The sequence below is a fragment of the Folsomia candida genome, unplaced genomic scaffold, assembly GCF_002217175.1.
Source record: "Folsomia candida strain VU population unplaced genomic scaffold, ASM221717v1 Fcan01_Sc007, whole genome shotgun sequence".
Taxonomy (NCBI): Eukaryota; Metazoa; Arthropoda; class Collembola; order Entomobryomorpha; family Isotomidae; genus Folsomia; species Folsomia candida.
This window is the reverse complement of record NW_019091199.1, coordinates 2,845,513-2,873,451: the sequence shown is the minus strand read 5'-3', so window position 1 is coordinate 2,873,451 and position 27,939 is coordinate 2,845,513. Positions and strand designations below refer to the sequence as shown.

At 41.5% G+C, this 27,939-nt stretch overlaps 7 protein-coding genes across 8 annotated transcripts; 4 read left to right on the top strand and 3 right to left on the bottom strand.

The window, feature by feature from the left end:
- The first annotated feature begins 28 nt into the window (after positions 1 to 28).
- LOC110852058 (UPF0047 protein YjbQ) lies at positions 29 to 6,469 on the top strand. The gene is made up of 9 exons (XM_022100030.2): positions 29 to 1,621; positions 1,718 to 1,794; positions 1,865 to 1,974; positions 2,065 to 2,105; positions 2,224 to 2,277; positions 2,351 to 2,407; positions 2,512 to 2,577; positions 2,668 to 2,694; positions 2,785 to 6,469. Exons 2-9 carry the CDS (start codon positions 1,742 to 1,744, stop codon positions 2,905 to 2,907), a joined length of 531 nt encoding a protein of 176 aa, XP_021955722.1. The 5' UTR covers positions 29 to 1,621; positions 1,718 to 1,741; the 3' UTR covers positions 2,908 to 6,469.
- Positions 6,453 to 8,876, bottom strand: LOC118436141 (nucleolar protein 58-like). Its single transcript, XM_035853453.1, has 6 exons — positions 8,546 to 8,876; positions 8,109 to 8,244; positions 7,885 to 8,010; positions 7,783 to 7,809; positions 7,489 to 7,632; positions 6,453 to 7,393 (listed from the first exon to the last, which is right to left on the bottom strand). The coding sequence occupies exons 1-6, from the start codon at positions 8,579 to 8,581 to the stop codon at positions 6,579 to 6,581; spliced, it is 1,284 nt and encodes a 427-aa protein (XP_035709346.1). The 5' UTR covers positions 8,582 to 8,876; the 3' UTR covers positions 6,453 to 6,578.
- A 1,008-nt stretch (positions 8,877 to 9,884) lies between these two features.
- LOC110852129 (arrestin domain-containing protein 3) lies at positions 9,885 to 12,469 on the top strand. Its single transcript, XM_022100109.2, has 9 exons — positions 9,885 to 10,211; positions 10,281 to 10,364; positions 10,440 to 10,503; positions 10,601 to 10,680; positions 10,783 to 10,904; positions 11,004 to 11,159; positions 11,229 to 11,426; positions 11,512 to 11,791; positions 11,875 to 12,469. Exons 1-9 carry the CDS (start codon positions 10,070 to 10,072, stop codon positions 11,970 to 11,972), a joined length of 1,224 nt encoding a protein of 407 aa, XP_021955801.1. The 5' UTR covers positions 9,885 to 10,069; the 3' UTR covers positions 11,973 to 12,469.
- A 779-nt stretch (positions 12,470 to 13,248) lies between these two features.
- Positions 13,249 to 16,463, top strand: LOC110852216 (arrestin domain-containing protein 17). 2 transcript variants are annotated; one of them, XM_022100221.2, is made up of 8 exons: positions 13,249 to 13,601; positions 14,353 to 14,488; positions 14,618 to 14,740; positions 14,966 to 15,213; positions 15,312 to 15,467; positions 15,552 to 15,749; positions 15,865 to 16,045; positions 16,157 to 16,463. In XM_022100221.2, the coding sequence occupies exons 2-8, from the start codon at positions 14,371 to 14,373 to the stop codon at positions 16,297 to 16,299; spliced, it is 1,167 nt and encodes a 388-aa protein (XP_021955913.1). In that variant the 5' UTR covers positions 13,249 to 13,601; positions 14,353 to 14,370; the 3' UTR covers positions 16,300 to 16,463. The 2 variants fall into 2 exon arrangements, with proteins under 2 accessions (XP_021955913.1, XP_035709350.1); XM_035853457.1 differs by lacking the exon at positions 13,249 to 13,601 and having other exon boundaries at positions 14,017 to 14,488.
- Positions 16,464 to 17,384: 921 nt separating this feature from the next.
- Positions 17,385 to 21,998, top strand: LOC110851938 (esterase E4). The gene is made up of 12 exons (XM_022099885.2): positions 17,385 to 18,542; positions 18,611 to 18,754; positions 18,848 to 18,981; positions 19,097 to 19,110; positions 19,447 to 19,580; positions 19,660 to 19,711; positions 19,804 to 19,994; positions 20,057 to 20,228; positions 20,341 to 20,656; positions 20,730 to 20,866; positions 20,981 to 21,110; positions 21,210 to 21,998. The coding sequence occupies exons 1-12, from the start codon at positions 18,324 to 18,326 to the stop codon at positions 21,361 to 21,363; spliced, it is 1,797 nt and encodes a 598-aa protein (XP_021955577.1). The 5' UTR covers positions 17,385 to 18,323; the 3' UTR covers positions 21,364 to 21,998.
- LOC110851937 lies at positions 21,522 to 24,015 on the bottom strand. Its single transcript, XM_022099883.2, has 5 exons — positions 23,844 to 24,015; positions 22,384 to 23,764; positions 22,223 to 22,286; positions 22,000 to 22,132; positions 21,522 to 21,885 (listed from the first exon to the last, which is right to left on the bottom strand). The coding sequence occupies exons 1-5, from the start codon at positions 23,871 to 23,873 to the stop codon at positions 21,658 to 21,660; spliced, it is 1,836 nt and encodes a 611-aa protein (XP_021955575.1). The 5' UTR covers positions 23,874 to 24,015; the 3' UTR covers positions 21,522 to 21,657.
- A 78-nt stretch (positions 24,016 to 24,093) lies between these two features.
- LOC110852128 (SET and MYND domain-containing protein 4-like) lies at positions 24,094 to 27,591 on the bottom strand. Its single transcript, XM_022100108.2, has 4 exons — positions 26,347 to 27,591; positions 25,770 to 26,240; positions 25,511 to 25,638; positions 24,094 to 25,409 (listed from the first exon to the last, which is right to left on the bottom strand). The coding sequence occupies exons 1-4, from the start codon at positions 26,606 to 26,608 to the stop codon at positions 24,189 to 24,191; spliced, it is 2,082 nt and encodes a 693-aa protein (XP_021955800.1). The 5' UTR covers positions 26,609 to 27,591; the 3' UTR covers positions 24,094 to 24,188.
- Between the last annotated feature and the right edge of the window lie 348 nt (positions 27,592 to 27,939).

Sequence of the window (27,939 nt, the reverse complement as noted above, 5' to 3'; positions counted from 1 at the left end):
GGCTATCTACCAGGAGCTCGAGTAGTAGGACAGCTAGAGAACTAGAGCAAAGATCTGCACAATTTTGATCCATAATAAAGTACATTCCTCGCTCACACCATCCACTCTCTAAAACTGCCCACCACACTGTGCTATCAGCCCAACGCTCACCCTACTGAACTACTTGGCTAATCAACTCAACAACATTTCGACATAAATAAATCGCATGGTCGGAGGAGAGCCTTGACATGACGACCCCATCCCAAAAAGCAACCGCTCCCTCATCCCCCTCCGCTCTCGTCGCAGAGCTCCTGCTCTGGACTTGCAAGAAAAAGTTGAAACAATAACGGCCACCCTCCGCCTCCTCCTCCTCCCAACTCGGCTCAGCAAAACACAATGCAAAGAGTGGCCTAATCTCATTGTTCAGAAATTCCTGGGCAGGGCAGAGGAAGGTCTGTTGGAGCATGTCTGGCCACCCACAAATTCACATTCGTATGGGAGTGGTTAGTTATCAACAGTGAAAGCAGAGTACAAATTGCAGTCGTTATGCAGTTGGTGGGGTAAAAGGACAGAAAATGTAACCTACATAATTATTGCTGTGCTATTGATTGAGTGGAATTGCCCATATGAACTTATTCCTTTGTGTGATTGTGTGTGTGTATACAAATTGAGATTGAAATGGGATCTTCCGCAATAGGGAATTAATCATACAGCAGTGACTGCATAATACTGACAGTTCCTGGCCCATGATTGTGGCCCCCACACGCGGGGAGAGGGGTGGCCATAATCAATCCTCCCAACCAAATGCCAGTTCTAGAACAGTGTGTGACATCAGTGACAGTCGTAGTGGTAGAAGTAGCAGAGTGACCTTTCAGTAAGATCGGGAACTTGACATCCATGCATTTAATTAGCAATAAGAATATTAAAGGTGGCCGTCCCATTTAATGCATAGGAATTAGAAGCCTCCCTTGCTTGGACCCTCTTGCTTATTAGTGGTGGTGCAATTTGTAACCAATTCGTCAATACCCCTCAGTCAGTTGTGGTGTCGTCGTCGTCCCCCGGGGGCTATACGAAGGTCGTAGATTCCTGCGTGGTGCATGGAGATGAGCTGCTGCTGGAACTAGATTGAGATGAGGTGGACGATGATGGACAGTAGAAGTAGTAGTGGCAGTGGTGGTGCTTTCACTGCGTTGAATAATAAAATAATATGCAATGAATAACATGTGGACTCACCAACAACATCTGACTCTTCAATAGACTTTTGCGAAATATCTTATATTAAGGTTCTTTTCTCCTTTTTTTCTGTTTTTTGGCGATTTTTCGACCTTTTCGTCGAAGAAAAAATCGTCCAGCTCAAGTTCATTCCACTTCTTGAGCAACTCGGTCGGATCTGTTGTCCTCAAGTCTTTACGCTGTGCAAGCTGTAAAAAATTGCATAGTCTCCAAAGATCCAATCCAGTTCAACTCCTGTATATCCACTCTACATCTCTCTATCTACTACCTATTTAAATCCAATTCCTTGGAATTTTCTCTTTTCGAAAGACAAGTTCAAAGTAAATCAGTCACGACGGCGGGCTACAGTAAGAAGAACGTGTGTTCCTCCAACACCGGTTCCACGCAAGGCAAGAACTCCCTCATCGAGGTTCGTAGTTCTAGAGTCGATTTGGTCATATCATGCCTTTATTTATTTTGTGGCCACCACGTAATAATAAATTCGTTTACGAATGTGTTGTAACAGAAGAGCTGCTGCAAATGTGATAATATGGCTGCATCTTCCAGCCGTGGGATTCAGATGGGGTCGGCGTGGTTTCAGCGGTTTGTTATTCTATGCATATTTATCGTTTATGCATAAGGACATATAACATGGCCCGCATTTTGTATCTAGGAAGATCAACCTTCGCCCGCAGCATCGAGGGGTTCATCTGGTCACGGAGGAAATACTCCGACAAATCCCAGAACTGGGCAATTTCACCGTGGGCTTATTTCATATCCAGAGTAATTTCGCTAAATTTTTTCTTACACTTACAAATTTTCTTGATTATCATTGTCAATGCAGTTTTTAATATTTCATCTTCTTCCATCTAGTTCTGCACACATCTGCTAGTCTGGCGTTAAACGAAAGTTGGGTAAGACCGCATTTATAAATCTTACAAATTATATAAAATTATATTCTTAAATAATAAGAATGCAAATTATTCAGTTGATTAAGGTTTAATTAATTATTCTTTAATTTAATTTTTTCAGGACCCTGACGTTCGAGACGACATGGAATCCATGCTTAATAAACTAGTGCCTGAGGTAAGACGGTTTTTTATAGACAAAATAATATGTAGGGTAGATCTAAAAATTAAAGAGAACCATCAAATTTCAGGGACTGCCTTATAAACATTCATGCGAGGGTCCCGACGACATGCCTGCTCACGTAAAGGTAACGAGTGATAATAATAATTATGCATAAACAGATGAAATGAGATTGATATTTAAGGTGTGGTTCGTTCGTTATTAATAATAATTGGAAAATTGATTTCTTAGGCCTGTCTACTGGGTTCATCCTTATCAATTCCAATAAGTGATGGGAAGCTTAATCTGGGAACGTGGGTAAGGAAAAAGTCGCAGCTTCAGCTGGCTTTACTTGAATAAACTATGATGACCTCACATTTAATTCAAATATATTTCTTCGTTTTTCAGCAAGGAATCTGGTTAGCAGAACACAGGGTACGCTAACAATAAATAATTATAAGATCGACACCACATATAACATAAACATGGCTGTAATCTTATTTCGCTCTATATCTAATATTGCAGAACCACGCAGGAAGTAGAAAGCTTGTGGTGACCTTGAACGGAGTGCTTGCGCCAGGAACGCCCATTTCGACCGCCTCCTCAGGGCAAAATCCGCACTCACACCATTCCCACTCTCACAGCTAATCATCCTCTTCCTTAGACACCAAATTACTTTTTATCCTCTCATTACTCTTATTAGCGTTATCATCGTTGACATCTCCTCACACACACACACACACACTTTATACAATTCGGTTTGCTTCCCCTCGTGTGGGGACACTCACCACCTGTTCAACCACTCTGGCAGTGGGCGCAGGTCTTTTCACCTCATGTTATAAGCTATATTCTCTATCAACGACGCAATCAATTACTTTAATTGAGTGCATTGAAAATTTAAGCAGACACACTACATTGACACAATACTGACCACATGACAAAAGGCCAACGAATAATGTATGTAGATACGCCAAACCATAACCACACTTGACTGGCCCACCAAGTAAGCTGTGAATAATTAGTGCGTGCGACGAATAATTAACTTATGACGACAAATTATTTACACGAACGAAACTTATTTCTCTTCCTTAAAATTTTCACAGTGATAATATTTTCCCGAATCACGTCCACTTGTGTATTTTGCTCACTTTCCTACACGGCATTATTTATCGCCGATAACCATCCACTGCTTTGTATGATAACGATTATGATTGAATAATCCACTATAGAGTTTAGACCATTCCATCCTCTTCAATTTGCCCTGAAATGAATTTATTAATAATCTTGAGCAAAAGAATACAAATTTTAACAAGGGGCCTCCTCCGATGCACCAGCAGATACTATCACAATTTAGTATGTGCCATTCTTTCTAAATCTTTGGTTTAAAAGAGGTCGAGTAATTTGTTTATTCCAATAATATGTCCCTCAAGAAGGGTAAAAGTTTCCGTCATTTGCGACGTGACAGGGTCCCATCACTCCTCCACATCTTTCCCGAGATGCCCAAACGTGTTACACACAATAAGTTGTGATTCCATTTGCAGTAGAGGCTTTGAAAACCACAGTGAAAGCACTTGTGAATTTTCCGCCGCCGGTGTAGTCCTTGGCACACGGTCCGTGGAAGTCCTTTCCATCCACATATTTAAGAAGCATGCGGTGCATAATTCATACATATTATGCACAAAAACACACACACACACAACCCTTAATGCCAGCCATAATAATTGATTGCCAGCCAGCCACCTATTTTTGGGACACTGATTCCACTACAAAAATAATTAAGCACAAAAATGAAATGATTGGTGCACGACAATTAGTTGTTACTTATATTGAAATATGGTTTTTAAGAGTTTTTGGACAGAGCTCGATTTGAATATCACTACACACCCATAAACTTTATACAATCACCTCTCTCTCTCTCTCTCTTGATCCACCTCCTTTCCTGGGAAATCACTCTAATCAATTCCACTTCCTCATTCCTTGAGTTATTTCCACTCGGGCTTCACGGCCGCCGACCTTGGAGCACTCTCCGCACGCCCTGACGCCCACGGTGACAGACCCCCCAGACGCATGCTGACTTGTTTCATAATCATTCACGGGACTCTTTTTAGACGTAAGGCCACAACAACTATGCAAATCAACTGTTGATGCACAATTGGGGGTTGGGGCCGGGTTGCTAACCTAACTCTCCTCCACGTTGATGGTGATTTGCGCCGAGACAGCGCTCGAATGTCCTCCCAAAGACTTTGGCGCATGTCCACTTCTCAAGTGAGAAAATGATAGTGAGAAAACTTCCTTAATAAGTAATAATACATAATAATAAAATAATAATTAATAGGGACACGTTTATAAAACTAACCTTTTAACGCTAAGTGAAGCATATATTGTGTATCTTACATATTATATCGTTATATTTTAGCATAAGTTTCCTAAAGTAATAATTCGCCACTGCTTGCGATGTTTTTCGCATCACACCACAACACAACCAGAGAATCAAGAAGAAGATGATACGTATTATGAGTACGGACTAAAATTGTGTAGGTCCAACAATCAGCAGCAGCAGAAATTACCTCCAAACCAGCAAAAACTTCTTCTTCTTCTCCTGTAATTTCCTTAGACGAGCTGCATGCTGTATAATTTTGAATAGCTTATTTTTGACTCGTTTCATTACTAATGTTTTTTGGGGTATCAATTTTCTGGTCAACTCCACGCCCATTGTATTACTGTTAATGCATACATAGGCCGATGGCAGCATCAGCAGTTCTGCAATATGTACATTTAGCGACAAAGACCAAGCACAATCAAATATTAACTATTTCAATCCACACTCCTGAGCAGAAAGCTAACAAAAATTATTATGGTGCAGATATTTAAAACCGACGACGAGTTGTTTGACTTTAATAAGAATTTTGGTGCAGACTTGAAAATCAATCGAAAATATTCATCAAAAAGCCAAAGTAATTTATGACTACGATAGACTTTACACTTTACGTGGGTGAACCTATACACACGCCACAAATATATATTCAAAATGTCCTGAATTGAACAGTTTTCAGCCGCTAGTTGCAGTAATTTTGTGGTACCACTTATGTCCTTACCACTGCACAGAATTGTCCTATATACTCCATTCTTAATAATATCAGCCATCTACTTATCATGATGCTACCCATACTTTCTGATTTTTCTATTGCAGTACCGTAGCTTCTTTGGTTCAGGTAGCCATCCTTCAGGTCATCATCACTTTTGCCGTTATTAGTTGGCTTCGAATTCTCTCCAAGTCTATGTCAGGGTACTTACTAACTACAAAACAGCAGCAGCAGTATAATAAATTAAAACTCGACCAAGGACCGTGTATAATTAATTATGCATGGCGGCGTGGTCATGAACTATTATTATCATCAGCTTGGACATTTCTGAGTATAAAAGTCTCGCACACAAAAATTATAGGTTTCCAGTTTTTCTCTCTTTTCATGAATTTTAAACAAAATGTTTGAAAATTGTACTTCCAATGAAAACAATGAAACTCCACTATGTACGATATACATACATACATTCATAAATAATGCTAAAGATTAGCGTTACCTTTACTCTGTATCCTCCTCTCTGACATAAGTAATTATTCAATCGAGTAATAATTACACTTTAATATCCGTAGTTTACTGCTTACTTCATAGTTCACGTCATACATAATTATCGTATTAATAGTTAAAGTACATAACATAACTGCATACAAGGGTGGGGTTCAAAATCTTACTTATTACATAATAAATGATACCGCGCTAGGCCACACTCTACAATAAATGAACAATTAACTTACACACAATAACGAGTAAACTCTCTGAGAAAGATACGACGACTATACTGCATTTTCATTCTACATAAAGTTACAAATTATAGGTTGACTTGTAATTGCGTACATACATACATAAGTAATTGTCATCATATAATAACTGTCGAGGGGGGAAGGAGGGAGAGTAAAATGTAATAATATGAGAATTCAATCAACTATAAGCACTACCTATTCAACGAAATACTATACAACTAACTAGCCGTAACTAAAAAATGACGAGCGTAATGCGGCGGCGTAATTCGTGATTGACGAATAATTAACTTAACAATTATGTAAATTTGTCGAATCTTCGATCCATGCAACGATTACTAGTTGTGTCGATACTAAACGAATCAAATAATAAAAATTATATAATGAAAGATCTTTATTCGGCCTCATTCGGAATCTCTTTAATATTTGCATACACTTTAAAATTGTTATATTATGTCTATAAATCTCATCCAACTAACTGCATCCACATCCTGCGCCACGACTACTTTGTGGCTGGAGTATTTCCTCCCGTCGTCGACTTGTTCTTCCCGTCATCCTCTGCAACTTTTTTCTTCTTGTCGTCCTTTGCCTTCTCCTTTTTCTCCTTCTGAGCCTTCTCGTTCTCAAACTTGAGTTTGGTCTTTTCGGCTTTTATCCTCTCCTTCTCGAGCCGCTCCCTCTCCTTCTCCGCCCTCTTCCGCTCCTTCTCCTCGTCCTTGGCCTTCTTGTCCTCTTCCTTTGTCCTCTTGTCCTCCTTGGGCTTCTTGTCCTCCTTGGGCTTCTTGTCCTCCTTGGGCTTCTTGTCCTCCTTGGGCTTTTTGTCGTCCTTGGGCTTCTTGTCTTCCTTCTTATCTGCCCCATCACCCTTCTTGCCCGCAGCGGCGCCCGAGGTTCCTGCCTCAGGCTGACCCTTATCTGCCTCTTCCGATCCTTTCTTCCCCTTCTTTGTCACCGTCTTCTTGTCTTCCTCCTTCTTTTTGACCTCCTTCTTATCCTCACCCTTGCCGCTGCTTTTATCCTTGCCTTTCTTGGGGCATGACGCCTCTGCCTCCTTCTTCCCTCCTGATTCTGCTGCGTCCACTTTCACCTCCTTCCCAGGCTCCACTTTACATTTTTTGTTATCCTCCTTATCGCCTCTCTTTTTGGTTTTAAAGGCCCCTTCGGGAACAGACAGTTGTGCCTCGCCATCGGCATCCATCGTGAGTGCGACTTTGTCACTTTGCGACACTTTCGAACGTCCACAAATACGTGACAGTGCCAAAAGGAAGCGCGCTTTAGGGCCGAGCGACTGGGCACGAAGTTCCTCCAATGAAATATCTGTAAATAGAAATACCTGTTCATTTACAAAAGGAGTTATTTTTTCAGAGGATTCAACAAGTGGGATGGTGTTGGTGGAGCGGTGAAAATTTTACCAATTTGAATTTGTGAAGCCCTTCGGTAGGACCCATGGCGAGGTGGAGGCCCTCCGGTCGAACTTATCGTCGCAGCCGAGAAGCCATCCGATTGTGCCAAGCTCTCCGTGTCCGACTTGAACTCGGCCCGAATTTTGTCCAGAGCTTATTCAAATTATATATTGTATAGGTCATCATTATTCCTCATTTGACGCAATAATGCATAAACCAGCATACATACACATGATGGATACACACACGTATGTATGCGATTATGCTGCTAATAATTATCTGACTTTAAATTTAAATTCTCACCCTTTTTCAAGTCCATTTCGTCCAACTCTGAAACCAGCAAACGTTATATCGTGAGGATTGCTTAAAACTTTGCTCGAGAACCATAATAGTCATCTAACTCACCTTGGTTCTGTATTGCTTTGAGTCGCTGACGGAACTTTCTCAGAATTTGCCGACGAACGTAATCTGCTTCAATCTCCTGCTTCGTTCGAGGAATTCGAAACTTTACGCAGCAACAGAGCAGAATAACTGCAATTAACAATGCATTGCATAATTACTTAGTACTTATGGCGTGTACTTAAATAATTAAGTAATTCTACTAATTTTCAAAACTCTCCATGACTCACTGATGCACATGACCCCAGAAATGGAGAGGAAGATGAGATGCCACATTTTGAGGCCATTCCACACCACTTCCTCGAGAGCCTCCTCCTTCTCCAGAATGGACATCAGGTCGACATCTTCCCTCCATTTGGAACAATCCTGTGCCAACCACAAAGCAATAATTAAAAGTAGAATTTAGCAAATCGTTTGAATTGATAAAATATGTGGCAGGTGACAAGTACAGAGTTTGTGCTTTCCAGGGGAGGAGCCATTTTCACAATTTTTTACAATATTCCAAAGGGAAAATTTCAAAAAATATATAAATTTTCAATGCTTATTTATATATGTCAAAAGTCGCGTGGGTGATCTTGCTCTCATTATTTTGCGAGAATTCAGACTGTGCGGATGGGATTGCCTGCGCTGCTGGAGCGATAGAAATAGCTGATTCGTACATATTTACCTGTTCCGTGCCATTGACACATTTCTTGAGAATCATCCTCCTCTGTCCGGCAATTAGTGTCACCCTTGTTGATTTACTTCACCTCTCTGTCGGCCCTCGAATCAGGAGCCTATAAATCTACGTCCCCTTAAATCTTGTTGAACCCCTGATTCAATTAGATTAATGGAGATTAGAAGGATGATCGCACACGGGCAGAGAGCGAGGGAGCGAGAGAGAAGGTGAGACTGCTTGTCTGTAGGCAAATGAGACTTTCCAGTTGCACGGGAAGGATGAGCCAGCTCTTGCAATATCTAACACGAAGAAGAGAAAGTCGACCGGAGCAGATGAGATTAAAATGAGATTGGATGGCCAAAAATCAGGTCGTGTCCAAGCATTTGCCTTTACAAGAAGGATCATAAAACTTGCGGATGATGGACAGATCGATTCTCATCCTTGCTGCGTACATAATATGTTCTGCTGCGGGTGGGTGGGTGATGAGATTCATTTACCACATATAACTCTACCTACTTGTATAAGGACATTCAGAATTCCACGGTTTGGACATTTTCCGACAATATGTGTATTTGCAGTTGGATTCATTTCTGAAATCCACCTGGGGTTTCGACAAACAGCGCAGTTGTTCGCATCATAAGAAGCATCGCAGGTTTGTTGGTCTCTCTGTGTTGGATCATCATTGAAGAACCTTTCAGAGTGATGGATGAAAGCAAAGTATAAACGACGACGGAAACTGGCTAGAACTGCAAACGACTCCACCCAAAAATTATGGGATTTGCCCTCAATTTGCGTCTGTTAGCATGTATCATTCGCTCCATGATACAGTTCGTCTCCTGGGAGCAACTCTGTATATTTTCAATCCACAGATGCATGCACTCTTATCGTCCACACCGTACACCATTCCATGTTTATTTATTGAGGACTTTCACGCCATGTTTTTAAACAAGCAAAACAAAAGCGTGTGTGAGGTTGCGAAGATACGTCTTATGTGTATATGCTATAATTGTATATCATGCTTCCATACAAGTATGGAAGCATCAATAAGCTACGTATTATGGGAAAATCTACTGATATTTGCTGAGTAAAAGTCCAAATGTTGAAACATTATCAAAAACCTAACCAATGTGGGAAAGCGATTTTCACTTGATGAGCGAGAGGAGAGGATGGGACTCCGTCTACACTTTTGTGAACGCATTACTAGGAGAAAGTCCCAACCCTGGCTGCTGAAGTGGAGCATGCTAAATACATACATATGCACATTCAGGTCGTAGTAGAGTGTGTAGTAGAGTGAAAGTGGTGGTGGGTGGCTGAATGGGTGGTTGAATCAATGGAGAGCCGACTGGGGCCGGAGCTGATCCCGGGAATATGCTTTCTCCATGCTCTGCTTTCTCCAGGAAGGCCAAGACTGAACTACTTGAGTCAATAGAGAAAGAGTACATAGAGTTTTAGCTGACTGAGAGAAAGGGCATGGTCCTCATCCGCCTCGCCTCCGCCCCCTCCGACCGTCTCTGAGCCCTCAGCAGGGCCAAGATGGACCTTCGGATTGAGCTCGATAGCCCAGAGTCACCCCCCGAGCTGCTTGGATGGGCTGGCTACTTCGAACCAGGAGGCACGGTCAGCGGCAGGGTCATCATTTGGAACAAGACCTTCCGCAACCAGGAGTTCAAGAAAGGTAAAAACCTCGCTTTCGTGTAGATGACCAAGACGTGGGTTGAAAAATTATAAATTGTGCTCTTCACAGACTTGGAAATAACTTTCACTGGAAAGGCATGGACGGTGACGACGTCTTCAGTGGAGATATTTTTCACGCACAAACTGGAATTAGGTTGGTCGCTGAATAGGCGAAATGCATACTGATTAATGTGTTCCGAGTTTTTGAGTGTCTAATTTTGCGATGTAGGACCAAGGGTCAATCGATCCCGGAAACGCAACAGCGGCATAATTCAGCCTGGGAGAACAGACTAGTAATTGCTGTTTTTTATTATGTTTTACACACTGGCTAATTTTGTAACATTTATTTAAATTTAAGAGTAAAACTGTTTCTTATGTTCCTAAAATTAGCACATTCAACTTCCGACTGCCTCCCTCCATGCCCTCCACATTCAATGGGCGATTCGGAAAGGTGGACTATTATGCCGCAGGTGTGCATGACTCTTTTGTTCATTAGCACAATAATGGAATATCGTCAAATTCTCATGATTGATATATATACTCGAATTAAAATATAATTTCCCAAACGTTAGTGACGCTGTGTTCTCGTGGAGCGTTGGACAAGAGAGTCACCCTTCCGTTTAATGTTCTCTCCATGAAAGATCTTAACGTGGACCCGAAAGCAGCTCGGTCAGCCAAGATAATTATGGAAAAGGTGGGTCTCAAAAGCTTGCTTTAATAAACCCTTGTAAAAAATCTCTCTGCAACCGTCATAATTATGAGATTAATTATGAGATTATTAATTATGGAAAAGTCGTTGGGCTGCCTCTGCTGTCGAAATGGACCGATTCGTGTCACGTTCGGAGTGCCCTTCAAGGGATGCGTCCCCGGCGGCTTTCTCCAGTTCTCAGTGGAAATCATCAACCTTACATCCCTCGATTTGAAACGAGCCACAGTCAGCCTGATCCAGGTGACCATTATTCACAGCGCATAGATATTCGTTTAACAATACTCTCTCATTTGTTTACTTGTGACTCAGGAGGCCACGGTGTGCAGTGGACGGACGAGCGAGATTGACACGAAGGTGGTGTGTCGTATGAAGGGGCCCTGCGTGAGGGCAGGAGAGACCAAACTCTGGGAAGTGGACAATTTTCCAGTCCCGGTGCCAAGCGTTCCACCGAGCGACACGGACTCTTACGGCTGCGTCCAGTACATTACCATTCAATACGAACTGAGGGTAACTCAACGTTCAATTTAAAATAGTACTCTCATAGGCAACAGCAAGTATGTCTCAGCCAATTGCACAATTACTGACTTTGCAGATTAAAGTGGCCGTGAGAGACCTGGTGTTCGGCTGCTTCCAAGAGAGCGCCCTTTCCGGCAGTATACCGATTATTGTGGGAACAATCCCTTTAATCGAGTCAGAGTCGGAGGGCTCCTCGTCCACCGTCGTCCTTAGCACGAGCAACACGGATGCCAATTTGGATGAAATCTCCGAAGTCTACATGCCCACGTCCGCAAGTCGCTCGACGTCCATCGAACTTCCCAATTACGTTGACTCACAAAGACGGTACAACTCCTCCACGCGGTACAAGGACTCGCGTAAGCGGCACAAATTGAAATATATTGACCAATGTCTTATCAAATCTGGAAGAATGAACTATTTTTATGATAATATTCCGTAGCACCACCGTCCTACATCGAAGCGATCGTGCGACAACAACAGAGTCAGGGGCAGATGATGCAGACCCACACTCGAGGTTCTCCCAGCATACTCTTATGATCCAGGGTATCACCCGTCGTCATTGCGGAGCAACCGCGACGGGTGATCCCCCTCATGTCACGCCCCTCCGCCGTGACCACCACGCCATTGAGCTCCTCCTCCGCCAACAATGGGACAGGGAACACGGGCAGCAGCAGCAGCAGAAGCAACCGACGAAGTATGGCCACAAATGGAGGAGCTTCTTCCCTATCATCCACGGACAGCACTCCGACTTCTGTGGAGTCGGCCGCATTAGTCTTCACACAGCAACCTATTAGATTGACTGGCGAGCAGGAGAGCTGGTTCTAATCTGGTCGTCGTTATGATTTGCATACACACACTTAATTGCAACAAGTAATAGATATCTCTCTCTCTAGTGGAATAAGGGTGGCAGAACGCTATAATAATTAAAGTGCTGATTATGAATCGCTTTATACCTGAACAAATAAGCCTAAACCTATGTTAGCGATAAGTGACGGACGATACAAGAAATAAAATTATCGAACTTGCCGAAATAACTTTTTGCCTCCTCGTCAGCATATAGTCATCATCGAGGATAGTCAAAATGGGAGGACGCAACTGTTTCATATTTTAAAACGGATTCATAAAATGGATGCACCTATTTTGCATATTTACATTTTGAATCTAAAGTTTCTCCATTCTGTGTTTATGAAATGAAAAATTATGAGCACGAAGATGGAGTACGACGGGTGAGACGGGTTTGGTTAGGTGGCTAATAGGCCAATGTGCTCATTTCCATAATATGAGGTTGAGCACTGGAGAAAGTTGCCAAGCCACGCTCGCCCTTATAAAGTACTAAAGTAATAAAAGGAAGCCTTTTTCCGGGCGGAGTGCATGAAATTTGTTGTTATTGTAGCACGAAAGGGTGGAAAATGATGGACATTTCCGGATCCCGTTGCTCACAGCAAGCATCTTTCACACCCATGCACACGACTCACTTGTGTACACGTGTCCTAATTTACTAATAGTAGCAGCCTGGCTAACGGCTTCATTACCTTGCGAAGGTATTCTTTGTGTTTGCTCCGACGTGAGACGATAAGGGCGACAACGATGGCAGTATAAGAATAAGTTTGGACTTTGAAATAGGTCCACTGGGAGAAAGAAGGAAATTTCTCCAACCGAGAGGGAGAGACTGGACCTGTTCCTTCAGCTTGGATCAATAACCCATGTGCCCAGCAGCAGCCGCAGCACTGGAGGAATTCTTGAGATTACATAGTCAACTTGTTCCTAAGTAAACCACAATTCGCATGAGAAGAAGCTGTTACTCCTCCGGAGAAAGTCAGTCGGACTTGTTTCCTCTCAAGTTGTGGTGGAGTACGTACGTACGTAGCGGCAGAGGAGAAATGCTGGATTTTATCCGACCGTGCTGTTAACTTGCTAATTGGACTCTGCTGGAGAGAAGAGTTTATCCACCCCGATTACCATTTGTCCTCAGCACAAGGTCAAGACAGGCCGCCTTGGTTGGAGACAAAGTCAACTCGGATATAATCATCGCAGAGAAAGTCCAACCGTAGTTGTGCCTCACATTTAGGACGGTCGCCATCATCACATCCGGTCAGCAAAGAGTAGCAGCTGCCACTTGCTCCTCTCGAGGTCGTTCGATTCATTGAAGAGTAATCAAAAATCAAGGTGAGCTGCATTTCTTTATTCCCCTGATCGTCTCATCTTTCTCAATGTCAGGTTGAAGCATAAAAGGCACACGGACCGTTATATGTGCATAGTTGATTACGTAGTCACACAGGAGCTGGTTGTTGTGGACGGATGTGAGTCATACATATGCATAATGTTATCTTGTGCCATAGCGAGGTTTGGACATTACCAGTTTTGTGCGAGTGTTTATTTTGACAAGATCAAGTTCGAGACAGCTTGTTGGACGTGAGTGAGGAGGAGGAGGAGGGCTGTTCGGAACATGGGCAAGAACGAACGACCCTGAGAGCAAAGGCCATTACAAGATTTTTACACTCACTCGAATTTGTTTATTATTCCGACAGCAAATAAGGCAATATAGAAAAGCGGAGATGGACGAGTTATTATTTAGCTGTTGAGAGGCGGAGGAGGTTGCGAGAGACGCTGAGAGAGAGAGAGAGGACGACCTCATCATACTTACTTATGTACGTACGAACGTGGAGTTAGTTAGTGCAGCAGCTTCAATCAATCGGCTAAAAATACTCTGAGAACCATAAACAATTAAATCCGGTTTACGATACAATGCCATTCAGTTGTAGAATTTAAGAGATTGAGTCAAATTGAGTGCGATGCGAGAGACAAAAAGAGTTGTTCTCGGAACTCTGTAAATTCATTTGACTTTCTCATCGCCGTGACAAGTGCTGTTCCCCAAGAAGACGTTTACACTGTTCACAGTCATTTTTTGGACTCGCAGGCCTCACGTGGGAAAAAGATGCCACTGGAAACATTTGAAATTCATCTGGACAATCCGCACCGGTCATATTTTGCGGGGCAGAATGTGTCCGGCCAAGTGGTCATTGGACTCACAGAGAGATCCAAACTCATTCACGGTAACTTAATATTTTCTCAATCTCAACTGTTCACGTCTTGCATGCATAACGTAATCAACGCTTATTTCCTGCGTGCGTGAGTGAACGACAATCAGGTTAATGGACAATTATTACTCATTTCCTGAGCAGGAATAAAGCTGAAACTGCAAGGAAAAGCAAAGACGCATTGGAAGGAGACGAGTGGGAGATCCACCACTCACTTTGCGGAGGAAGAAGTTTACATTGACGAGAAAGTTTACCTGGTCGGATATGGTAAGCTCAATACCAGTTACTTTACAAATATGTACGTTACGTAAATTTTATAGCATGAGAACAATAAGCATGCATTTTCACAAGACGGATGGTTTCATGGTTTCTTGTATGGTTACGGTAACAATTGGGAGAAAGTCTGTATCCTAAAATCCAACGCATAAATCGTGGCGAACGATGTAAGTACTGAATTGACAACTAAAGATAGACTGTAATTGATGGTGGCAGAGACGGACAGCTCGGAGATGACTTTGGAGACGGGGAATTACAAGTATCAGTTCAACTTTCTCCTCCCGGATTCTCTCCCCTCTAGCTATTGCCACAAGTACGGCGAGGTCAAATATTTTGTGGAAGCCACAATCTCTCGGAATCGGAAGCCCAACTATGTCTCCAAAGTTGCTTTCACGGTCAATGGCATACTCGACCTCAACAAGGAATCCGAAGCGGCTCGAGAGGGAGAAATGTCGAATGAGAAGGTCAGACTTGTATCTACTTATCGAACGATTGATGATTATGATTATTACCAAGGTGGTACTAATATTACTTGGTTGGCGACATTTGGTTGGATGAGCAGGTCGTGTGTTGTTTCTGCTGTGCGAGTGGTCCGCTCGGATTTCACTTCAAACTGCCGAAAAAAGGATTCGTCCCCGGTGAGAGAATAGGGTTTCAGATCCATATGTTTAACCATTCCAGTCGGCACATAACCTGCACTGCGGTGGCCCTTATACAGGTAGCTAGGAATTAGGAATGTGCATTACGTATGTACTGTCTGTTCGTAGAGTGTGCTGACTGACAATCATTTATCGAAATGTAGGAGCTAAAGTTCACGGCAGATTTGGAACGTACAAAGACCAAGTCAGTACAAATGGCGCAAGTGGAAGGACCCAAGTTGTCCTCTGGCGACAGCACAGATTGGATTGTAACCTCTGACGTGTCCATGTTGAAAGTACCGTCCGTTCCACCATCCCGTCTCGATGGCTGTAAAATCATTGACATTGGATATCACATCAAGGTCAGTGGGCAACTATTTATGCCTTTAACGCGTCACAATATAACGTACACGGTTGATATATGCATCTACATACATACCATATTGTGTAAACTAAATGTGTGTGTGTACTTTGTAGTTTAAGATGGAAGCCAAGGACTCTGCGACGTTGAAAGAGTGCTTGCCCATCGTTATCGGGACAATACCGCTGAGGGATGACTTTAATCAAATTGATGGAGTGCAAAGAATTCCGATCATCAGTCAGCCAACTTCTACGCCAGCATCGGACGCATTCTTCCTCGCCTCTTACGCCGACCTTCGTAAGACATTTTTTGTCCCTGCACTTTCGAATATAAATAAAAAATGCAAGGAAAAAGAGTAACTTCCGAGTACACGCCGCCAATTAATTCCTGTTTCAACTCTCTTTACAGCTCCCCCAACGTATGAGGAGGCAATAAACGGCACGAAAGCTGAAGATGCAGAAAGCAGTTGCTCGGATCCGCCAGATTATGGCTCCGTTGATTGGAAGTCTTTTATTCCTCGCTACGTCAGCTACAGATTTTCTGCTAAATAGCTTTCTAATCTGGCCATTGTTGTTATCTAAATAGTTGTTGCGAGTTTTTTGTATGCCATGTTCAACTAATTATTATTAAACTAATTAATTATACTGTTGAGAACCATATACATTAATTGTTGAATTATTGATTGTAGTAAAGTAGAACATTTGAAGGAAGCTAAGAGAAAGATTTGGAGTCTGGGAAATTGAATCTGTTTTCGATACTCAGCAGTGGAGCCCAACCTACAAAACTTTGTTCATGGTCATGACAAAAATGGTAAAAATAGACGCATGACAAATATACATGTGCTTGTATATTTATTGTGTACTTATTGCTGAAAGAAGTTGTATTATGGTTTGTCGGCATATGTTGTTTCATTTAGTTATGCATTATCAACGTGCTAAAATTTTTCATCTGCAAAGTATCGCTATTTTAACGAAAATTTTCAACCTGATAACACTCTGAAATGGAACTTGGTACATTTGTGTATATACTTAACCCGGAATTTCTATTTCTTTCACCACTTGTAAAGTTCATGTGCATGTTACTGCTCATTGGATACGGTATATCATATTCCAGCATTTTATATTGAGTTAGGGATGTTATTATCTTCCTATGTGTTTTCCCAACGATTTCAATTCAGGTAATTACACATTTTATCAGACAAATTGAACAAACTGGGTTTTTTGAGCACATGCGGAAGACCGTTTTGCTCATTATCATCCCTGGTTTTCATTCTACTCTCTGTGACGAAGAGTGACGATGATGATGCATAAGCCTGGTGGTTCATTCGTTTGTGGAATACATGCAATCTTTGTTGCGGGACACATATCATCATCATCATCATCAAGCCGATGATTTTTTGCACGTGGCAGAGGAGTGCATATCTTCGAGCATTGCCCGGCGTGGTTGGCAACAAAATCATTGCAGCAATGTGACGTAACCGGGCGACATGTTTTACTTGCCTTTATTTGAACCACGAAGAATGAGTCTCGTTATCTGCCTCGCTTCGTCTTGCCAAAATTTATACCAAGCACATCTTAAAATAATGTATTTTTGCATTTGTGTGTACACTCAGACGTACATATATTTATATTTGCACGCGAAGAAACTATTACCAGACGGGGCTTATTATCTGAAGCTGATAAAGAATTTCATTTAGTCGCTTCTTGTGACCAAGGGTTGTGGTGAACACTATAAAAAGCTCAAATACCCTGCCGAGTCCCTATACCGAGCACCTCCTCATTTTGCAGACGAAGGTTGTGTGAGGACTTGAAGGGTTTGCTCAAGTAGCTTAAACCATCATGTTACAGTGAGTTCCAGTGCCTGGGATTCTCTTATTTCTGTATAATTTACCTAGAATTTGTCTATCAATAAGTAGCCTTGAACTCCTTCATCAACTCTGCCACCCTAAAGTACCGAGGTCCTTCTTACCTCTGGACAAGTCCATTTGTACATATAATACATTTTCTCGTGAGGAGAGACAGAGGAACGAACCTATAGTTTAAAGTCCTGCATGCAGCATTAGTCAGTCACTGATACCGTGTATCATGCTTTAATATTTCGACATTGATTTGCTGAGCAGCTGAATATTACATGTATATTAAGCAGTATTGAGCATTTATCATGGACAGGTTTTTCCTCACTTGAATTGAACTGAAGTTATTAAATATGTATCAACCTCTCTCAACCTGATGCAGCGAATTCTCAGTCTCAAAATCCTCGCAGAGATTACAGCATCGTCTCAATAATCATAGCTGCTGCATGTTGTAGTCTGCTGCGGTTTTTCATTCATTCATTCTGCAAATGAAAACCGGTCGGGTCCACTCCACGATAATTATTTATTGTTGCACGTCTTCGCCACTCATCCACCACACGCAAAAATTGCAGTCAGACTCCGGGGCAGCAGCAATTTTTTTTTTCATGTCACCTTCTTCTTGAGCATTGGCTGCCAGTGAATCAGTGAACTTGGACGAGTGATCGAGTGAAGACAATATTATTTATTTATTTATTGAGGTGGTGGTTGGTAGGCGGTGTAGAAATGGTACTGTCTAAAAGTCAATTTTTCTGCCTGGGCCTCGTGGCAGTTGCCTATTACTATAAAATCACATTCAGTCAGAATGTGGAGGACGGTCCAGTGGTGACCACCAGCCTCGGAAAGGTCAAAGGTGCCACGCTCTACTCCAGAGGAGGTCGCAAGTTTCACGGTTTCATGAAACTTCCATTCGCCCAACCACCAACTGGAAATCGGAGATTTGAGGTATTGTCATGCACATTTTGATTACGTATAGAAATGTCTACACATGGCAATGCATTTGGTCGTTTCAGCCTCCAGAGCCGGCAGAGAGATGGGAGGGAATTCGAGACGGTCGCGAGTTTGGTCCTCGCTGTCTGCAACTCGACTCTTTCATGGGGGTTATCCAGGGCGAAGAAGACTGTCTGACCATCAACGTGTTCAGCCCAGTTGTGGAGGTGAGAAAAACTGGTCTTTAGATCCCCCGATATTTGGTTTTCCCAATAATTAATTGATTTGTATTCTATCATTCCTTCCTTACGTCACGTCAGGCAAGAGCGATTTCAAAGCCATTGCCCGTGATTGTTTATTTCCACGGTGGATTTTTCCACAACGGGGGAGCTGATTTTTGGAAAGCCAACTACTTTATGGATGAAGACGTCATATTTGTGACTCTCAACTTTAGGTAAACTAAAGTGTTTTTATATGGTTCATTCTCTGAGAGGATAGATGCTGAACAAAATGTGATTCACCAACCAGACTGGCAGACGCTATAATACTTTTTATCTTGGTTGTTGCAGATTGGCTGCCCTTGGTGAGCGTTATCCTGACTCTTTTGTGGTACTATTGTGCAAAGTCTGCAGGCTGGAATGCCGTTTATTTATAATAATGTCCCATATAGTTTGCATATTCATATAGTTACATGCGTAGTGCGAGAGATTAATGTTTTCCTGTATGCTGAAACAGTATTCAACTGTTAATTGGGTTATAAAAGAAAAGTCTCTTATTATTACGACCATAATATAAGTATTCACCACGATATATTTCTAGCCAACCTTTTCCTTACATGCGGATCCACACAAATATATTGAAACTATGGGCAGATTGTATTCAACATTATTGATGGATGTCTTTATATTGGTTGGTACAGGATTTCTTAATACGGGTGATAGCGCGATACGTGGCAACATGGGACTGAAAGATCAAACAATGGGGCTGAGATGGGTGCAAGAAAATATAGGATATTTCGGTGGTGATCCTAACAAGGTGACCCTCTTGGGAGAGGTAATAGTTAGGATAAGACGTGTTGATTATAATGTAGGTAATTATGCATATCTTGATATTGATATGAAATGGTCTGCAGAGCGCTGGCGCCGTTTGTTCACATCTCCACATGTTTTCCTCAATGTCGAAAGGTGTGTAAGATGACTCCATGAAATTGAATATCCCTTTGTCCGAAATTGCAGAAATACAGAAACTTATTCTCTCTCTTCCTGATTCTATGTAGGCTTGTTTAACAACATAATCTCACAATCTGGGTCGGCTTTGCACTTTTGGGCGATTTTAGAAGAGCCGAAACGTCAAGCAGAGAGATTTGCAAGTTCTGTGGGATGCCCATTCAATGACACGGCTGAAATTAAATCCTGCCTTAAAAAACTTGATCCCATCCAACTAATTGAAGGGCATCGTGAAATGATGGTAGAAAGTATTACATTTTATTTTGGGGTAAGCTTGAAACAGTATTATGCGTCATCTTACAGGACCCTCTACGCGAATCTATTGCCATTTTCAAGCCTTCCGTAGAAGTAGATATTCGAGATGGAAATACATTTTTGGCCGAAAAACCAACCGAGATGGCGAAACGAGGGGACTTTACAAAAGTTCCATGGGTCACGGGCGTAAATTCTGAAGAAGGCCTCGTGTTTTCTGCAGGTATGAAAGTGTTTGTGCACAGCTTTTGTCGCATACGATAGTTGAATTTACATGGTGCAAGAGGTTGTTAAATGCTTATGTAATATTGGAGTGCATTATTTGTTTTGGTCAGCAATGCTTGTAAACAAAACTATGCAAACGGTTGCTCAAGAGGACTGGGGATTCTTTCTGGACAGGACAATCTGGTTTCCCTCTGAGGAAGAAACGGCAGAGAAAGTACGACACTTTTACTTTGGAGATGATGATAGCTCTCTCGTCCCAGCAAATGTATCGTCCAACACGGATCTGATAACGAAAATTAACATGAATCCATTGGAACGATTAGACAGTTACACCAATATGATTTCTGATCGTGGATTTTTCTACGACGCTCATCACGGTGCTTCGATGCAATCAATACACTCACCCGTATACTTGTACTACTACAGGTTATTCTTTTGTTCTACCATATTAGTCAGAGATATAAATTGGTCTCTAAACAGTCAATCTTTTTTTATCCAGTTATCGTGGAAAGTGGAGCGTGGTTAACTTTTTCCCAGAAATTAGTGGAACTTTTAATCGCCAATTGGAAGTGACATGGTCCCTCTTGACCACGTGGGTTGCTGCCAACGTCTTTGGTAGGCAGTTACCCAATTATGGTATGTAAACTTTTTTACTTTCGTAGAAAACAAACACCGTGACAAACGTAGAATAGAACCCATACGTACGTACACGCTAAACTAAACTGTTGTTCAAATTATGTCATGTCGCAGGTGCATCGCATTCTGACGAGCTTTCCCTGCTATTCTACATGCCATGGGTTTCTGAAATATATGCGGAATCTCAAGATTATGACATGTCCCTTGACCTAGTAAAATTATGGGCAGATTTTGCAGATAACGAGTGAGTTTGTATATTTATTTAAATATTTAGCTCACATTTGTTATATGTATAATATAAATTAGGGATATAAGTAGTTTAATTAATTAATTAATTTTGCAGTTCTCATCTCAAGTTTCGAAATGTAGAGTGGCCAGTTGTGAATGCGTCCCATAAAGAGGTGCCGCTGCAGTACATGAAGATTGACTCTGACCCCATGGTCATCGATGAACCCTTCACTCACAGGATTCAATTTTGGAGTTCGTTACTGGATTAACGAAGGCGTTAATTAGCTTAAAACAAATTATATATAGAAACTCAATTGTAATAACTCAAACTGTTGTGATCCAACAAAATTGTGTGTATATATTTATGTATGTGTGTTCGAGTCTACGAGACATAGTATAGAAATATTGCGCTACTATCATTGACTTGACCAGTATTATCAATAGAGATTTGTTTATTATTATTATTAAGATCATCATCATATCCTGTTCGGCAAAAAAAGACTGACTGTTTAGAGACCAATTTATATCTCTGACTAATATGGTAGAACAAAAGAAAAACCTGATTAAGTGATAACACAAGTTGAACCAAAGATGGAACGGCGATTAAAAGTGATTTTTGTTTCGGAATCACTGACATCAGATATTGTACGTCTCAGATGTTTAAATCTGCTCCGTATTTTAAAGAAGTCTTGAGAACTTAGCCCTGTAGGCAGGTACCTTGGGTGCGGGAAGAACTCGACATTTTTGGCCAGTTCGCTGTCGAGGAGGGCGTGGTAGCCGAACTTTGTTACCTGAAACAAATTACTAATTATGAAATGATTGCGATAATCAGTTTTAACACTTATTTCGTTTTGTACGATTATTTAATTTATGGTAAAATAAAAATTGATGAGCTGAATAATTACGTGAATATTTGGACAATCGATGCAAAAACTGAGTACTCGCATATGCCGGAATACTTTAATAAAGCTGTAGTCGCTGATAAAGTGATCGTCTGGGGCTTTTGAGAATTTGTGAAGTTTTGATTCATTGCAGTGTCTGCATTCACAGTAAATATTATAATTATTAAGTTGCTGTTAGTGTATTTTACCAGGAAGGAAGGATTGCAAATAACAATTTGTCACTAACCCAGCATCATGAAACATTCCAAATGAAAATATACATTTTGTTAAGATTCTGAATCTTTTTAAATCTGCAGTGATTAAATAAATTATTGGTTATATAATACATATACAAACCATGATAAATTTGTGACGCTACTATAGTTGGCAATGAAACCATGATAGAACCTTTTAGAGTTAGTAATAGCGGTACTGCTGCTTCTGTAGAGCTAATACAGATTCCCACGTCGGAAATTCCTCCCCACTCATCCTCCACGTCAAATTCTTGTAGTTTTACCAGGTTTTCAAAAATACTTTTCAAATCGGTGTCCACAAGTCTGAAAAATGTTTTGAACTTGAGACAAGTTAAATTCTTGCAATTTGAAGCTATGGAAGAGACTGATATGAACAAAGGCCTGCTGTTGCGTTCACTGGTCAATGTCAACTTCTTTAAAGATTCACGTTCACATAATAGCAATTGCTGTATATTATCTATAGCCTTTTGAACGAATCTCTGACGCAGAAGATTTTGTCCCATTTCTTCAAAATATTCCTTCGAGTTATCAAAAATGTACAACCAGAGTTCTTCCATGCATGGGAACACGGGCTCGGCAGGATGACTTATCTCCATTGTTATATCACATTTGATGAGGTCCAGACGCACCTTCCGTACATTTTTAAGGTTTGGCAAGATACTTCGACTTCCAACTAAGCTATTATTAATGGAGCCCACCACTCTGAGTAGATTTACGTCATAGTCAAGCATTACTAATTTGTTTATCAGACTAAAGTTGACATTTTCTAAAATAGTTTTCGTCTTGTTGCAAATCTTTATTAGCTCAGGGAATAGCTCGAAACTAGATTCTCCAAAATTTGTAATTTCTAATGACTGTAAGTTGCTGACATGCATGGATGATTTGTCATGGGCTCTTCTTCCAATGTACTTGATTATCGGTCCAATCACGAATCCGTAGACAATCGACAAGTGGACATTCTCATCAATCTCCAAGCCATTCTTTTCAACAACTGATGGTACATTCAAGGTTTTGACATTTTTCAAACATTTTAACAAAATTCCAAAAGTTTCCAGTTCCAAACCAGCAGAATGGCGTATTTGAATACAACAAAGTTCAAAATGTTTAAGATTTTCTAGTACCAAGCTCAATCCATTGAATTCCTCAGAGTTTTCCTCTAAGGCTTTTGTTGTCGTTGTTAGGTCAAGATTTTCAATGCATAAGGCTTCCAAAGATGTGCATCTACTAATAAATTGAAGCTGCAATAAATTGGACGATGCACATAGAGTTTGTAGTGTGAGGAACTTCAAGGACGAAGGAATTAGGCGAAGATAGATGGGTTTGATATAGTCCCAAGTAGATAAGTTGAAGCGGGTGTGGGAAATTGGCGGTAGTGGTCTCGGTGATGGAAAGTCGTCGTCGTGGTCCCAGTCTGGAAAGCTGTCGTAAAGCCCAAGGAACTGGGGACTTTCCACCCAAGATTTGGTAGTGTGGCAAACTAACCGTAGTTTAAAACGGTCGTACCGGTCCAGAAATGATAACAGCTTCTTTACAACCTATAGGCATGCAAGTAGAATTGTGATTTGTTGCGATTGTGGATAGCAGTGCTATAATAATAATAACTTATTATTTTACCAAATCCGGAAGTTGAGTTATACTCGCCATGACCAACCATTTACTCAGACAGGTATAATTCGAAATCACTTATTATGGTCGAACAAAATAGATTATGCAAAGCGTGTAACTGATCAAAACTGATTTGATCATCGTCGTGTGTGTTGTAAAAAAATGTGCCTGCCATGTGAGATGCGTCTATTTTACGACTACTCTACCGCTCGTACTTTGCAAATTGAGAGAAGAAAATGGGCAAATGCAAGACTCGCACTCGTCATCACAATCGTAGAAGTACGTTTTTAATATTCTGAATAAATCAAAACTGAGACATAATTCGCATAAATAACACAAATACAAGACATCCGTTTAAAATACTTTTTCTGGTTGGAAATGTTCAGCCTGATTTGCTAGTCGCACCAAAGCCCTTTTGAACAGGTCGAGTGCCACTTGAGCGAGGGCGTAACAGGGCGAAAAGTTACTGCTAAAGTAGGTCAGGCAAGGTCTCAAAATTTCAATTGCAGTCACAAAGTCTTGCTTTTTGAGCTGTTCGTCCCCTTCGTATAGTCTCCGCTCGTAGTCGTCAATTTTTGATACTTGTTCCAAATGATGCCTCACACAGGTCTCGCAAGGAAGTTTCATCTCCTTACGACGACCACCACTGCCATCCTGACCACGCCAATTAGTAACGTTGTCCACATCTACTCCTGAGCCCCGACATTCGGAGCAGTGAGATTTCAACTCGACTGCTGATTCTAGCTCATCCGGTGATTTGAAACTCTTGGGTGACCAGTTGTTCGTACATGCGATGCAGTTGCAAAGAAAGTTGTAATTTTCTCGAAGCAAATTCCTCCGCTCCGTCGTCTTCATGTGGGCAAAAAGTGGTTTGTACGTGATGCAGATTTCGTCCCAAGGCTCCAAAGTCTTGAGTGTGACGAGGGCAGTTTCCAGCATGTGAAACTTTTTAATCGGAGCCGCATTCGGATGACAGGAGTGGTTGCAGAGAGAAATTAATGGGTTCACCGCAGTGGCGAAAGCAACCGACCTTTCCCCTTCCTTGTCCAGTTTACTTATGGAGATCGCGTTGTACCTGATATTCCACAAGTGTCGGAGTAACAGAGACGATGTAAAATTCTCAAATTCCTCACCCGTCATGTTTTGATCGCCTTGATCGACAAAAAAGTTGGACGTTTCTTTCAGCAGTCGAGTAAGAAACATGGCTTTAAAGACTTCGTCGACTTTTTCCTTGAGAGCGGTTTGCATCCCGTGCGATATCAAGTGGTACATTGGACGGTATGAAGAACAGTTATAAATACTATGAATGTTGTCACTCCCTTCAGAATCAAATCCAGCAATTTCAGTTGGCCCATGTGCAAAAACTTTGCCAGTTTTTTGGTATTCGGCAAACAATTCTCTTATCCCGTTTGGCCCCACGACTCCCAAGAGTCTGAGAGCTTGTAGTTCCCTGTGACCATAAATTGCTGGAGGTACAGCGTTGGCTAATGTTTGCAAGTAAGACAAGTAGTTGTGCTCATATTTGTGGCTCCCTTCACAAGAATTTCGCTTGCAGTTCTCATCGCAGTAAATTGTCTGGAAGAACCAGCAGTATCATATCATATGTACTCAGTTGGCATCATCATCATCATCCAATTGTGGGGTGGGTGTAGTGTTTGTGAGATCATGCAACTTACAAATGTGCAAAGTTCGCAAGGTATGCCAGCGAGGAGAGGTTTGGAACACCAGTGGCAATGCTCGTGATCCCATGTGAGCAAATTATTGATGACAGAGACGAACGGCTTATCAATCAAAATCAGAGTTCCTGTTGGACCATAAATCAGAAAGGTTTCAGTTCATGAATCAACTTTTAATTAGTGAGCATTTCAGCTAAACGTGTATGTCAAATGTCAGGCAGAAATGCGGGAGGGGATTAATCAACCACGCGCATCAAACCTGCGGGGACGGTCTCCGTTGCGACTAAGCGTCTGCCTCGATTCTCCTTATAATCAATTTCCACCCATTTTTCAGCATTTGGAATCCTAGGATTTGGACTCTTTAGTTTGAAAAAAGTTTCATTAAAGTATTGCTTCGCCCTCAAACCATCTTCAACCGCTGTTGTTGAGCAGGTTGTGTCAATTTTGGTTTGGCACTTGAGTCGTCTTTGTTCCAATTTATCCCTGAGATTGGCTGGGAAATTATTGTTCACTGCGTGTTGAATGTCGCTCAATGCAGCGCTGAATTTGTTGAGCTGCACCAAGAGTGCGGATCTATTTGCAAAGGTCAGTCCAATTTCTGTGCTTCCCACTGGAGCAAACGCCAAAGCCAAATTGTATCCCCGCATAGCCCCACGCAAGTCGCCACATTTGTAAGCAGCGTTTGCTTTTTCTCTCAGTTTGGTGGACACTGATGCAGACTTCTTGAACTCTTAACCATCAAAATAAAAAAATTGGTTAGGTTAGGTTTCTCGGAAGTTAAACATTTATAAAATGCTTTATAGTTTACTCATCAACCAAAATAAAGCGGAACTCACTGTCGATATCGGACTGAGGAACGGGGGTCCACTTGAAATTTGGGCGAAGTAAAGAAATGAGTTCATGCTCATTAGTACAAGCTTCAATTTGTGCTTTATAAATTATTTCTCCAGTCGACTTAATGTTCAGCTTATCCCGGAACAATTTCAACAAGTTATGAAAGTGTAACGGGTCGCCTTCAGTGTCGCCCAGCAGATTTAGTGGTTGCGTACTTGTACCTCCACTCCAAATTGTGTCCAGCAGTAAATCAGCCATGCTCATTTTTAAAAAGGAAATCAGGTCAGATATGTTTGCGTTTGAAAATTTGTGTAAACGAAACTGCCACCAACTGCTCGAACTTCTCGTGCTCGGAAACTACACCAACTTTCACACAATGCTCAACTAAATGTTAAAAATGTCAGTTGAGAAAATAGTCTGCTTATTTTTAGACTCGGTCTCTCTGCATGGAATCAGCGCACATGAACAAAGTCATGTTGTCTTCCGTTTACTTTTTACATCATCATAATTCATAACGTTATTTAGTACGGGGCTACCGGATGCTATGAAAAAGGGGACAAGCTCGAAGCCTAAAGATATGGGACGAAGCTAATAATATCTGTAATATGAAATAGGGTTTCCTATTCGTAATTACTGCTTACTCGTTGCAGGACACTTTAAGAACAAGTTTGAATTTGTGAGCATACTCATCGGGTGTAGTTTATCAAAATATGTATATGACGCTAAAATACGTCACATGTACATCCACACAATTATCCCTTAACCTTCTTTGACGTTACAATACATACTTAACAATGGTTATACAATGCGTATGCGTTATTTTGATGGTCCAAGTCTCGAAAACAGGGAGGAAGAGAGACCTTGAGACATTCCTTCCTTGAATGGGATTGTGGGAGGGTGTTGAAGCCGAAAGCGTGGATTTCCTTCTTGGATGTTTTTTTACGACCATTCTTGAAACTTGAGACGAGTACAACTGGTTTCATGCAGGGCGAGGGTAGAAGAGCCAGAGTGTACGTGCATCAAGTCCGTATAAAGTCTCACGTAGTTCAAGAGAGGCGAACATTCCGAGAGATGCGATCCTTTTATGACTCAGAGTAGTGGTGCACTTCAAAGTCCTCATCACCCCTTCCTCCCAGTCGCACTTTCCTCTTCAACTCCTTCAAAACGCTCTCTCTTGCTCCTCGTGGATTCCAAGAACGCAATCAGTCCGATCGGTCCATACGCATCAAGAGTGATTCGGCTGCACAAGAATGTCCAGCCAATAGAATAATGGACAATGTGCTATTTCAGTCTCGTGCCTGATTATCACCCCAGAACATGAAATTAATTGTCACAATTTACCCTTTCGTGCTACAAGACACAAATTTCAAGTGTACGTATATTCAGGTTCAGGACTGAGTACCTGTACGTAGAAACTCATAGATAATATAGTGAATACTCCTGAATTTGCATTTCCATGAAATCATTTTTAAAAACGACTTTGCTTTGGTTGGCAGGTGAAGTTGACTTTTGTGTCTAATTGTAAATGTGCACACTTCAATTGCATAACTTCATGGACTCAGCATGATGAGCTCTGGGAGTGAGGAATAACTTTT